Source organism: Oncorhynchus mykiss, chromosome 2, assembly GCF_057628025.1.
Source record: "Oncorhynchus mykiss isolate SJ-2025 chromosome 2, ASM5762802v1, whole genome shotgun sequence".
Taxonomy (NCBI): Eukaryota; Metazoa; Chordata; class Actinopteri; order Salmoniformes; family Salmonidae; genus Oncorhynchus; species Oncorhynchus mykiss.
In genome coordinates, this window is record NC_143023.1 from 81,543,577 (window position 1) to 81,556,222 (window position 12,646).

General features: G+C 44.3%; 1 protein-coding gene across 1 annotated transcript in view; it reads right to left on the reverse strand.

Annotated features, from left to right (window-relative positions):
• Positions 1–4,847: 4,847 nt before the first annotated feature.
• ces2b (carboxylesterase 2b) overlaps positions 4,848–12,646 on the reverse strand; it is a 46,493-nt gene continuing 38,694 nt past the window's right edge. The window contains exons 20-25 of the mRNA XM_036956492.2: positions 11,801–11,941; positions 11,007–11,084; positions 10,753–10,900; positions 8,247–8,396; positions 5,452–5,524; positions 4,848–5,363 (exon numbers count right to left, since the gene is read on the reverse strand). Coding sequence (XP_036812387.2) covers positions 5,180–5,363; positions 5,452–5,524; positions 8,247–8,396; positions 10,753–10,900; positions 11,007–11,084; positions 11,801–11,941 — 774 coding nt within the window. The 3' untranslated portion in view covers positions 4,848–5,179. The remainder of the gene's footprint in view (positions 5,364–5,451; positions 5,525–8,246; positions 8,397–10,752; positions 10,901–11,006; positions 11,085–11,800; positions 11,942–12,646) is intronic.

The following is a 12,646-nucleotide window of genomic DNA, read 5'->3' on the forward strand; positions in this document are numbered from 1 at the left end:
CGTGTGTAAATGGAACGTAATATTTTTATGCACTTTTCTCTCTTGAATTTAAGTCTGAGAATAGTGCTATTCACCTGCTATTTGTTTTGGGTGGATATTGAATAAATGAAGGTGTGGCGGAGGTGTGTCTACAGATATGCTGTATTCTGACTTTTACATAAATCCCAAATAATTCCAATAGTGTGCAACTGCAGCCCGCAATTCGGGGGCGTTCCTGCATGTGGACATTCATTTTCATGCTTGTAAGACACTTTGAATGTGGTTCAATAGGGAAATAAAAATATTATTTGAGTTTTGTTGCCCCAGCCTGCTGTGTACCGGAGTCCTCTTTGCTAACTAGCAGGAGCAACACTAGTAGACAGTGTCCTTTGCTCCCGCCTGCCCCCACCGTCATTAACAGAACTGCGGGAAAACAGTGCACGACAGGCAGGGCGAAGGACGGGAGGCATGTTCTAACTTGCTAGTTAGCGACACCGTGTACTAGCTTGATAGTGAGCGAGACTATTTGCTAGCTTGCGAAGGACACTGTCTACCGGTGTATCCCCCGCCTACAGCTAACTACTCCTGTACACAGCAGGTGGGGACAACATCGTATGCTAGCTAGCTTGCTATTTAATTATCTAGCATACGGTGTTGCTTCCCACCTCCTTTGTATCGGAGTCCTCCTTAAGACTAGCTGGCTAAGCTAGCACACAGTGTTTTTTTGCTCCCAACTAAAACAGTGCACGACAGGACACTACCAGTGTGTACTAGCTATTGCTACTTACCATTTTCGCCCCTTCCTCTTCTGTGGGGTTTGTCGGTGGTTGGCATCCAACATTACAGTGCATTACCACCATCTACTGTACTAGAAGGCCCATGCCTCCTACCTATGTACTGGAGTCATAGCTTAAAAATGTACCCATAAAAGTATAAAGAGGTGTTCCTGCAGATGCAGGAATGCCCACATGCAGGAATTTCTCGAATTGCGGGCTGCAGTTGCACCCTTCTCAATAACTCCACCTCCATGCAAATATAAATGCACGTGTTTAATGATACAGTATCTATGCTGCAATAGTCTATGTGCCAGGGGGCTAGAGTCAGTCTGTCCTATTTGGTGAAATTCTCCTGTTTTATCTGTTGTCCTGTGTGAACTTAAGTATGCTCCTTCTAATTGTCCCATCTCTCTCTCTCTCTCTGAGGACCTGAACCCTAGGACCAGGCCTCGGGACTACCTGGCCTGATGACACCTGCCTGTCCCCAATCCACCTGGTCGTGCTGCTGATCCAGTTTCTGCTGTTTTGCCCGTGGCTATGGAACCCTGACCTGTTCACCAGAAGTGCTACCTTGTCGTGCTTGCTGCTCCAGTTTCAACTGTTCTTCCAGAGGCTATGGAACCTTGACTTGTTCACCAGACGTGCTACCATGTCTCGGACCTGCTGTTTTCTAACCTCTCTCTCGCCCTCCCACTCGCCCTCCCACTCGCCCTCCCTCCCTATCTCACCTGCTCTCTCGACCTCTAGCCTGTAAAGTTGATGAAAAGCTGTGCCATTATGCAGAATTTAAATTGTATTGCCTTTTAACTTGAAGGAATGGTCACTTGAATGTCTTAATTATAGGCTACCCCAACTTCCCCGTCTCCCAGTCCCTGCCTCTGAAAAACATCCCCACAGCATGATTCTGCCACCACCATGCTTCACCGTAGGGATGGTGCCAGGTTCTCCAGGCGTGATGCTTGGAATTCAGGTCAAAGAGTTCAATCTTGGTTTCATCATACCAGAGAATCTTGCTTCTCATGGCTTGAGAGTCTTTAGGTGCCTTTTGGCAAACTCCAAATGGGCTGTCATGTGCCTTTTACTGAGGAGTGGCTTCCGTCTGGCCACTCCATCATAAAGGCCTGATTGGTGGAGTGCTGCAGAGATGGTTGTCCTTCTGGAAGGTTCTCACATCTTCACAGATGAATTCTAGAGCTCTATCAGAGTGACCATCGGGTTCTTGGTCACCTCCCTGACCAAGGCCCTTCTCCCCTGATTGCTCAGGCCACTGTGTTCTTGGGGACCTTAAATGTTCCAGAAATGTTTTGGTACCCTTCCCCAGATATGTGCCTTGACACAATCCTGTCTCGGAGCTCTATGGACAATTCCTTCGACATCGTGGCTTGGTTTTTGCTCTGACATGCACTGTCAACTGTCCCCGTCATTTGCGTGAAGAGAATACAGAGAAAAAGGAGGAGATCTGGCTGGGTTATGGGAATTCGTAGGCGAGCGAGTAAAACGAAAATGCCGTCCATTCTATTGGCAAACATGCAATCATTGGAAAATAAAATTGATGATCTACGAGCAAGATGAATCTACCAACGGGACATTAAAAACTGTAATATCTTATGTTTCACAGAGTCGTGGCTGAACGAAGACATGAACATCATACAGCTGGTGAGTTTTACACTGTATAGGCAGGATAGAACAGTAGCAGTAGTAAGACAGTAGTAGTAGTAAGACAAGGGGAGGCGGTCTATGTATATCTGTAAACAACAGCTGGTGCACGATATCTAAGGAAGTCTTGAGGTTTTGCTCGCCTGAGATATAGCATCTCATGATAAGATGTAGACCACACTATTTACCTAGAGAGTTTTCATCTGTATTTTTCGTAGCTGTCTATATGCCACCACAGACTGATGCTGGCACTAAGGCCACACTCAATGAGCTGTATACCGCCTTAAGGAAGGAAAACGCTCATCCAGAGGCGGCGCTCCTAGTGGCCGGGGACTTTAACGCAAGAAAACAAATCCGTTTTACCAAATTTCCACCAGCATGTTAAATGTGCAACCAGAGGGGAAAGAAACTCTAGACCACCTTTACTCCACACAAAGGGACGCGTACAGAGCTCTCCCTTGCCCTCCATTTGGCATATCTGACAATAATTCTGTCCTCCTGATTTCTGTTTAGAAGCAAAAATTAAAGCAGGAAGCACCAGTGACTCGGTTAATAAAACAGTGGTCAGATGAAGCAGATGCTAAGCTACTGTTTTGCACAGACTGGAATATGTTCCGGGATTCTTCCGATGGTATTGAGGAGTACACCACATCAGTCACCAACATCATCAATAAGTGCATCAATGATGTCGTCCCCACAGTGACTGTACGTACATACCCCAACCAGGAGCCATGGATTACAGGCAACATCCGCACTGAGCTAAAGGGTAGAGCTGTCACTTTCAAGGAGTGGGACTCTAACCTGGAAGCTTATAAGAAATCCTGCTATGCCCTCCGATGAACCATCAAACAGGCAAAGCGTCAATACAGGACTAAAATTGTACTACACCGGCTCCGATGCTCGTCGGATGTGGCAGGGCTTGCAAACTATTAGAGACTACAAAGGGAAGCGCAGCCGAGAGCTGCCCAGTGACACAAGCCTACCAGACGAGCTAAATTACTTCTATGCTCGATTCGATGCAAGTAACACTGAAACATGCATGAGAGCATCAGCTGTTCCGGGCGACTGTGTGATCACTCTCTCTACAGCAGATGTGATTAAGACCTTTAAACAGGTCAACATTCACAAGGCTTCAGGGCCAGATGGATTACCAGGAAGTGTACCCCGAGCATGTGCTGACCAACTGGCAAGTGTCTTCACTGACATTTTCAACCTCTCCCTGTCTAAGTCTGTAATACCAACATGTTTCAAGCAGAGCACCATAGTCCCTGTGCCCAAGAACACTAAGGTAACTTGCCTAAATGACTACCGACCCGTAGCACTCACGTTTGTAGCCATGAAGTGCTTTGAAAGGCTGGTCATGGCTCACATCAACACCATTGTCCCAGAAACCCTAGACCCACTCCAATTTGCATACCGCGCTAACAGATCCACAGATGACGCAATCTCTATTGCACTCCACACTGCCCTTTCCCACCTGGAAAAAAGGAACACCTATGTTCCGACGAGACAGCCTATATGGAGGAGGTCAGAGACCTGTCCGTGTGGTGCCAGGATAACAACCTCTCCCTCAATATGATCAAGACAAAGACAAAGGAGATGATTGTGGACTACTGGAAAAGGAGGACTGAACATGCCCCCATTCTCATCGACAGGACTGTAGCAAAACAGGTTGAGAGCTTCATGTTCCTTGATGTCCACATCACCAACAAACTAACATGATCCATGCACACCAAGACAGTCATGAAGAGGGCACGACGAAACCTATTCCCCCTCAGGACACTGAAAACATTTGGCATGGGTCCTCAGATCCTGAAAAGGTTCTACAGCGGCACCATCAAGACCATCCTGACTGGTTGCATCACTGCCTGGTATGGCAAATGCTCGGCATATGAACGAAAGGCACTACAGAGGGTAGTGCGTACGGCCCAGTACATCACTGCAACCAAGTTTCCTGCCATCCAGGACCTCTACACCAGCCGGTGTCAGAAGAAGGCCCTAAAAATTGTCAAAGTCTCCAGCCACCATAGTCATAGACTGTTCTCTCTGCTACTGCATGGCAAGCAGTATCAGAGGGTCACATCTAGGTCCAAGAGGTTTCTAAACAGCTACTTTCCCCAAGCCATAAGACTCCTGAACATCTAATCAAATGCCCCTCCCCCCCAAGGTGGACTCCAATCAAGTTGTAGAAACATCTCAAGGATGATCAATGGAAACAGGATGCACCTGACCTCAATTTCGTGTCTGAATACTTATGTAGATAAGGAATTTCATTTTTTTATAAAAGTGCAATTTTTCTTTAGATAAAAACCTGTTTTCACTTCGTCATTTTGGGGCTTAGTTTGTAGATTTTTTAGTTTCACAGAAAATATCCAAGGCATGTCATGCTCGCTACGACTAGAGCCCCCTCAAATAATTCCAGTGAATAGCAATGGGTTGGAAAATGAACAGTCGGTTTTATTCAATGAACAGTACAATTTGGAAATTCTCCATGTAATGCTATAAAATCAACTTGGATTAGTAAGAATCAATGGGGTATCTCACTGTAGAATAATGTTTCCTTAAAATTTTATCTGAGATTCTATTCATACAGTACATTCAGTGCATCCAAATTATTGTTAAATTGTGCTCTAGGTCATGTACACTGTGCTCATGATCATGCAATGCCTGCAGATTTAAATTGTTAGCAATAATACTGTACATTTGAAGTTTGATTTCAGTTAACAGTCTGAGTTGATAAATTAAAAAAACTTTTGAGATGATGAGCCTTACAGCTCGCTGTGCTTAATCTTCTCTTGAACCAAATGCACTTTCTCAGGGAGGATCTTTGTCATGAAGGTGAAGCGGTCCCTCTTCAGGTGTTGACCAGGTACCTGCTCCAGCCCTATCCCCAGGTAATCTCCTTCTGGTCCGTACTGTGGCCACTGAACCAGGCCGACCCCGTTGGGAGACCTAAACACAGTGAAGTTAATAACATATAACTGTTACCTATTATTTTTGTTTAAACAATGTGTTTTAAAAACATAGAACAAGCTCCTACCCTGTACGAGCAAAGTTGCCCCAGTAACTCATCATGATTCCGCTTAGCTGTTCATCTTCCTCTGTACATAAGGCTGAAAGAAAAAAATTCAGAGTTAGTAAACTCAGCAAAAAAATAAACATCCCTTTTTCAGAACCCTGTCTTTCAAAGATAATTATTCAAAATCCAAATAACTTCACAGATCTTCATTGTAAAGGGTTTAAACGCCGTTTCCCATGCTTGTTCAATGAACCATAAACAATTAATGAACATGCACCTGTGGAAATGTTGTTAAGACACTAACAGCTTACAGACGGTAGGCAATTAAGGTCACAGTTATGAAAACTTAGGACACTAAAGAGGCCTTTCTACTGACACCAAAAGAAAGATGAACAGGGTCCCTGCTCATCTGCGTGAACGTGCCTTAGGCATGCTGCAAGGAGGCATGAGGACTGCAGATGTGGCCAGGGAAATAAATTATAATGTCAGTACTGTGAAAGACAGCGCTACAGGGAGACAGGGCGGACAGCTGATCATCCTGGCAGCGGCAGACCACGTGAAACAACACCTGCACAGGATCGCTACATCCGAAAATCACACCTGCGGGGCAGGTACAGGATGGCAACAATAATGGCTTGAGTTATACCAGGAACGCACAATCTCTCCATCGGTGCTCAGACTGTCCGCAATAGGCTGAGAGAGGTTGGACTGAGAGCTTGTCGGCCTGTTGTAAGGCAGGTCCTCACCAGACATCACCGGCAACAACGTCGCCTATGGGCACAAACCCACTGTTGCTGTACCAGACAGGACTGGCAAAAAGTGCTCATCACTGAAGAGTCGCGGTTTTGTCTCACCAGGGGTGATCGTCGGATTCGCGTTTATCGTCAAAGGAATGAGCATTACACTGATGCCTGTATTCTGGAGCGGGATCGATTTGGAGATAAGGGTCCGTCATGGTCTGGGGCGGTGTGTCACAGCATCATTGGACTGAGCTTGTTGTCATTGCAGGCAATCTCAACGCTGTGCGTTACAGGGAAGACATCCTCCTTCCTCATGTGGTACCCTTCCTGCAGGCTCATCCTGACATGACCATCCAGCATGACAATGCCACCAGCCATACTGCTCGTTCTATGTGTGATTTCCTGCAAGACAGGAATGTCAGTGTTCTGCTATGGCCAGCAAAGAGCCCGAATCTCTATCCCATTGAGCACGTCTGGGACCTGTTGGATCGGAGAATGAGAGCTAGGGCCATTCCCCCCAGAAATGTCCAGGAACTTGCTGGTGCATTGGTGGAAGAGTGGGGTAACATCTCACAGCAAGAACTAGCAAATCTGGTGCAGTGCATGAGGAGGAGATGCACTGTAGTACTTAATGCAGCTGGTGGCCACACCAGACACTAACTGTTACTTTTGAATTTGACCCCTCCTTTGTTCAGGGACACATTATTCCATTTATGTTAGTCACATGTCTGTGGAACTTGTTCAGTTTATGTCTCAGTTGTTGAAACTTATGTTCATACAAATATTTACACATGTTAAGTTTGCTGAAAATAACCGCAGTTGACAGTGAGATGACGTTTATTTTTTTGCTGAGTTTAGCTAGTTAGTGGTGAGTGCTTATGACATAGACTACATGACCAAAACTATGTGGACACCTGTTCGCCAAATATCTCATTCCAAAATCATGGGCATTAATATGTAGTTGGTCTCCCCTTTGCTGCTACAAACAGCGTCCACTCTTCTGGGAAGGCTTTCCACTAGATGTTGGAAAATTGCTGAGGGGACTTGCTTCCATTCAGCCACAAGAGCATTAGTGAGGTCGGCACTGATGTTGGGCGATTATGCTTGGCTCGCAGTCAATTAATCCAAAACGTGTTCAATGGGGTTGAGGCCAGTATTCTGTGCAGGCCAGTCAAGTTCTTCCACACCGATCTCAACAAACCATTTCTGTATGGACCTCGCTTTGTGCACGGGGGCATTGCAATGTTGAATCAGGAAAGGGCCATCCCCAAACTGTTGCCACAAAGTAGGAAGCACAGAATTGTCTAGAATGTCATTGTATGCTGTAGTGTTAAGATTTCCCTTCACTTGAACTAAGGGGCCTAGAATGAAAAATAGCCTCAAACCATTATTCCTCCTCCACCAAACTTTACAGTTATCACGAATTCATAGTGCTCCGCCAAACCCAGATTCGTCCGTCGGACTGCCAGATAGTGAAGGGTCATTCATCACTCCAGAGAATGCATTTCCACTGCTCCAGAGTCCAATAGCGGCGAGCTTTACACCACTCCAGCCGACACTTGGCATTGTGCATGTCTTAGGCCGCTCGGCCATGGAAACAATTTCATGAAGCTGCTTCCAGAGGCAGTTTGGAACTCGGTAGTGAGTACTGTAACCGAGGACAGATGATTTTTACGCATTTCAGCACTCGGCAGTCCTGTTCTGTAAGCTTGTGTGTCCTACCACTGTTGCTCCTAGACATTTCCACTTCACAAAAACAGCTCTTACAGTTGACTGGGGCAACTCTAGCAGGGCAGAAATTTGACAAACTGACTTGTTGGAAAGGTGGCATCCTATGACGGTGCCGTGTTGAAAGTCACTGAGCTCTTCCGTATGGCCATTCTACTGCCAATGTTTGTATATGGAGATTGCATGGCTGTGTGCTCAATTTGATATACCTGTCAGCAACGGGTGTGGCTGAAATAGCTGAATCCACAAATTTGAAGGGGTGTCCACATACTTTTGTATATATAGTGTACATTATTTATGGCAAAGATCAGGGGTATTGCAGGTAGAGTTGGTAGAGTATTTCTTTACCATCAACTGTAACATGTGATGTTGTGAAGCAGTATCCAAAAACAAACATAAGCTCATCTCCATGGTCAGACCCAACGAAACTCGGCCTCATCTTCTTAAGCATGCTGGGAGTTTGCTGGAACTCATACAGGTACATAGGCACACCTGCATCTGTTGTGTGGGACAAGACAATAACAATTATGGAAAGATTGCACACAACCATCTCGACAAACTAAGAACATTGATGAAACATAACTGCAAGCAGCCATGGCAGGGTTCGAACTATGGCCCCACAATCAAGAGAAATTGGACACATCACTCTAGGATGAGCTGCTTCTGTACTCTTACCATGCATGCCGAATATGAGAACTAAAAATCTAACAGATCATGCAATATGCTTTTGATGTACAGGTTACTGCCAAAATAAAGGAAACACTTGAGTAAATGAGTGACACAAAGTATATTGAATGCAGATGCTTCCACACAGGTGTGGTTCCTGAGTTTATTAACATCCCGTCAAGCTTAGGGTCATGTATCAAAATGTCCAGTTGGCCGTTCTTTTGGCTACCATGGCTAGACTTTGAAAGAAGGGTCTCACGGGAGCATAGGGGGGTTTAAAGTGTGTGTGTGTGTCTCAGTCACCAGATCTCAACCCAATTGAACAGCGGCGCCTGAGACAGCGTTTTCAAACAAAACGATGATGGAATTTTTTGTGGAGGAATCCTTCCATTAGAGTTCCAGACATTTGTAGAATCTATGCCAAGGCGCATTGAAGCTGTTCTGGTGGCTTGTGATGGCCCAACACGTTATTAAGTCACTTTACGTTGGTGTTTCCTTTATTGCTGCAGTTACCTGTATTTTGGACAATTTTTATGATGTTGAGTACTTTAAACATCTTCTTCTCCAGAACTACTGGACCAATTGGTACCAAGTTTGGTATATAGCTTCTATAGAAGCACATCTTTTTTCCCCCAGACTCTACCTTAAACAACATGGCCACTATAAGCAAATGAGCTTGCATAATTGTTCTTTCCTGTCCCAACAGCGCCATCATAAGGTCAAACCTAGACTCACATCTCTGAGCATGTTTGAAAAATTGAATTGCCGGGTCAAATAGATCAAGAGATATAGCGCCACTGTATGGTGGATCTCAATGTGCGTGCTTATGTTGAGTCTTAATAGTGTGTATCAAGTTTTGTTACAATACACATTTTTGTGTCTGATTTATATGCATTTATGTGCCAGACAACGTCCTTGTTAATGTTTATTGGCAAGTAGCGGCCATGTTGTTAGACTAACCTTGGTCCATAGATGCTATATATCAAGTTTCGTGCAGATCGGTCATTTGGTGCCGAGTATTAGCGTTAAGTGTTAAAAAAAAAATTAAACACGGCGGAAACTCCATCATATTGGGTTCTTGAGGCAAATTTGTTTCATGTTATGAGACGGATCAATGTACCAAATTTCAGGACTCTAGGTCACACTGGGTAAGGGCTTGACCTTTCAAAAATGTGCATTTTCTTTTTTTTACCCCTTTTTTCTCCCCAATTTCGTGGTATCCAATTGGTAGTAGTTACAATCTTGTCTCATCGCTGCAACTCCCGTATGGACTTGGGAGAGGCGAAGGTCGAGAGCCATGCGTCCTCCGAAATACAACCCAACCTAGCCGCACTGCTTCTTGTTGACACAACGCACATCCAACCCGGAAGCCAGCTGCACCAATGTGTCGGAGGAAACACCATACACCTGGCGACCTGGTCAGCGTGCACTGCGTCCGGTCCGCCACAGGAGTCGCTGGTGTGCGATGAAGGAATATCCCTGCCGGCCAAACCCTCCCTAACCCGGACGACGCTGGGCCAATTGTGCGTAGCCCCATGGAGCTCCCGGTCGTGGCCCGCTGCGACAGAGCCTGGGTTCGAACCCAGAATCTCTGGTGGCACAGCTAGCACTACGATGCAGTACCTAAGACCACTACGCCACCCGGGAGTCCCCCCCCCCCCCAAAAAAAGTGAATTTTCAATTGCGTGTTATAGCGCCACCATGTGGCCAATTGGCATGGCATTGCGTGAGGGTTGTGGCCCATGACTCTTTACCATCATGCAGGGTTGCATCCTCCTAGGCCTTATTATCTCACAGGAATTTGTATTTTTTCACCAAATTAATTAATAACAATCAATGGCAACAAATACAATAGGGTTTCACCCAGCTTAGCTCCTTGAACCTCTAATAATTAATTGATTAAAAGGGAAATTCAGGATTTTCCAACTTGATTTACAAGAGTTTCACTACGCCCGCAATAACATTTGCTAAATATGTCTATGTGACCAATAAAATGTATTTGATGTCAGATGGAGTTGATTTGGTCATGATGAAATTATGACCCCTATCACTTCCATTGATTTTATCTAGCAGTGACTGAAGTTTAAACTTGTAGCGGCTTGGATTAGAGTTTCTCCTGGCCCATTGACTACTTTCAGGATGAGGAAACATCTACATCCACTTTAATGTCCTTGACTCCTGAGCTTACCTCTGTGGAAGCCTGCTGTTTTAAGAGCAGGAATGGTAAACAAAGCATCCCCAACCAGCTCAATGAACCCATCACGGTTTTTAATCCGATCTCCAGAGGTTCCCAGGTATTCATCTGCTATCAGCTCAGTTATCCACTGATCCTTAGGCTGAATGAGACAAAGGCCATTCAGCGTAGCCACATCATGCATTGTAATCAGTAATGAGGCATTTCATCTGAGCAATTTCTTGGCAGGTGTGACTGCATATATTTACATCAGGGTAACATAATGCCAAAAGAGGCATGACCTGCTCCCGGTCTATTCCATCCACCCAACCAGGAGGTGCCATCATCTAGGGAGTACAAGGAGTACAACATTCAACCATTGTAATTGGAAAATGAAAATCAAGTCAGTGACACTGTCACTCTTAAAGGGATAGTTCTGGATTTTTGCAATGAGGCCTTTTATCTACTTCCCCAAATTCAGATGAACTCGTCGATACCATTTTTATGCATCTCAATGCAGTTTGAAAGAAGTTGCTAATTAGCTCTAGTCAATGACTGGAAGTCTATGGGAACAGCTAACATGCTAGTTAGAATTTACTTGCGAAACTACCTTTATGTACCTTCATATTGGATGCAGATACATAAAATGGTATCCACGAGTTCATCTGGCTCTAGGGAAGTAGATATAAAGGGCATTGCAAAAATTCCAAACTATCCCTTTAAAACATGTGTCGCTCAATGTAACGACATTGTATTAACATTTTACACAGTACGAGTGGAACGTTTTTTTGTTATTACAAAAGTGAAAGTGACCTCCCCTCATACCACTTGTATATTAATAAAAACATTACTACATTCCTATGCATTTGAAAAACAATTGCTAAAGAATGATATAACATGTTAATATGGCCTAAAGCTGTAACTGTAGTTGATGAAACCGTCCCTAATTAGCAGAAAGAACAACTTTCTGTTAACTTAATGTTCTTAACTTAAAGTGTTATCCAAGTCACATCCAATATTCAGTTGTTATGCATATTAAAATACATGTTCAATGCTGACTTACGTTCGCCAGTAGCCAACCTTCATCAGTATTGGTGCCCGTCAGAAACGGCACCTTGTGCATCTCGTGGTTATGGAAAGTCTCAGTCAACAACTTGGGCAGGAAATGCCCACCAACAGTCACACCTATTCGCAACATTTTGTTCTTTAAAAAGACAAATGTTGAGAACATAATTATTCAGGGGCTGCCAGATAAAAAGTGCAAAATCACACTGCATTCAAGCAGTATGCCTCTGGGGAAAGTTTAAGCTCAGTACTCGCTCACAAATATGGCTCGCTGGAAAACACTGTAGGCTATGTTGGGCCGGCTTTAGCCTTTTGGATGCCCTAAACGAGATTTGGTTGTGGGGCTTCACACCTTGTGGCAAAATATGTTGGTGGCCCCCCTCTTGATGGTGGAGATAAATATTTTATTTTTAAAGTACATTTCCAGCAATTCTACACATTATGCCATAAGGTGTAGAGAAAATACTGCAGTTTCAAAGCACAATTTCTGCAATTCTACACATTTTGCCATGGGGGGGAGAGAAAATATTGTAATTTTAGAACAGTCAAGCAAACATATTCATTTTGCCATGGGTCAAAGATAAAAAATGTAGATTTACAGCAAATTTTCTGCAATTCTACCCATTTTGCCATTGGGTGGAAATCCATTTGTGCAGTTTTAAAGCTAATTTCCTGCAATTCTACACATTTTGTAATGACTTATGCCATGTTAATGTGATATACGAGTGAAAATGACTAACAAAATCCTTGTCGATATTCGGCCATGATTACTACAAGTTTAGAAAACTGGCTAGACTAGCTACTAATCTAAAAATGTTAACAAGAGAAAATGGCACCTGGTGTA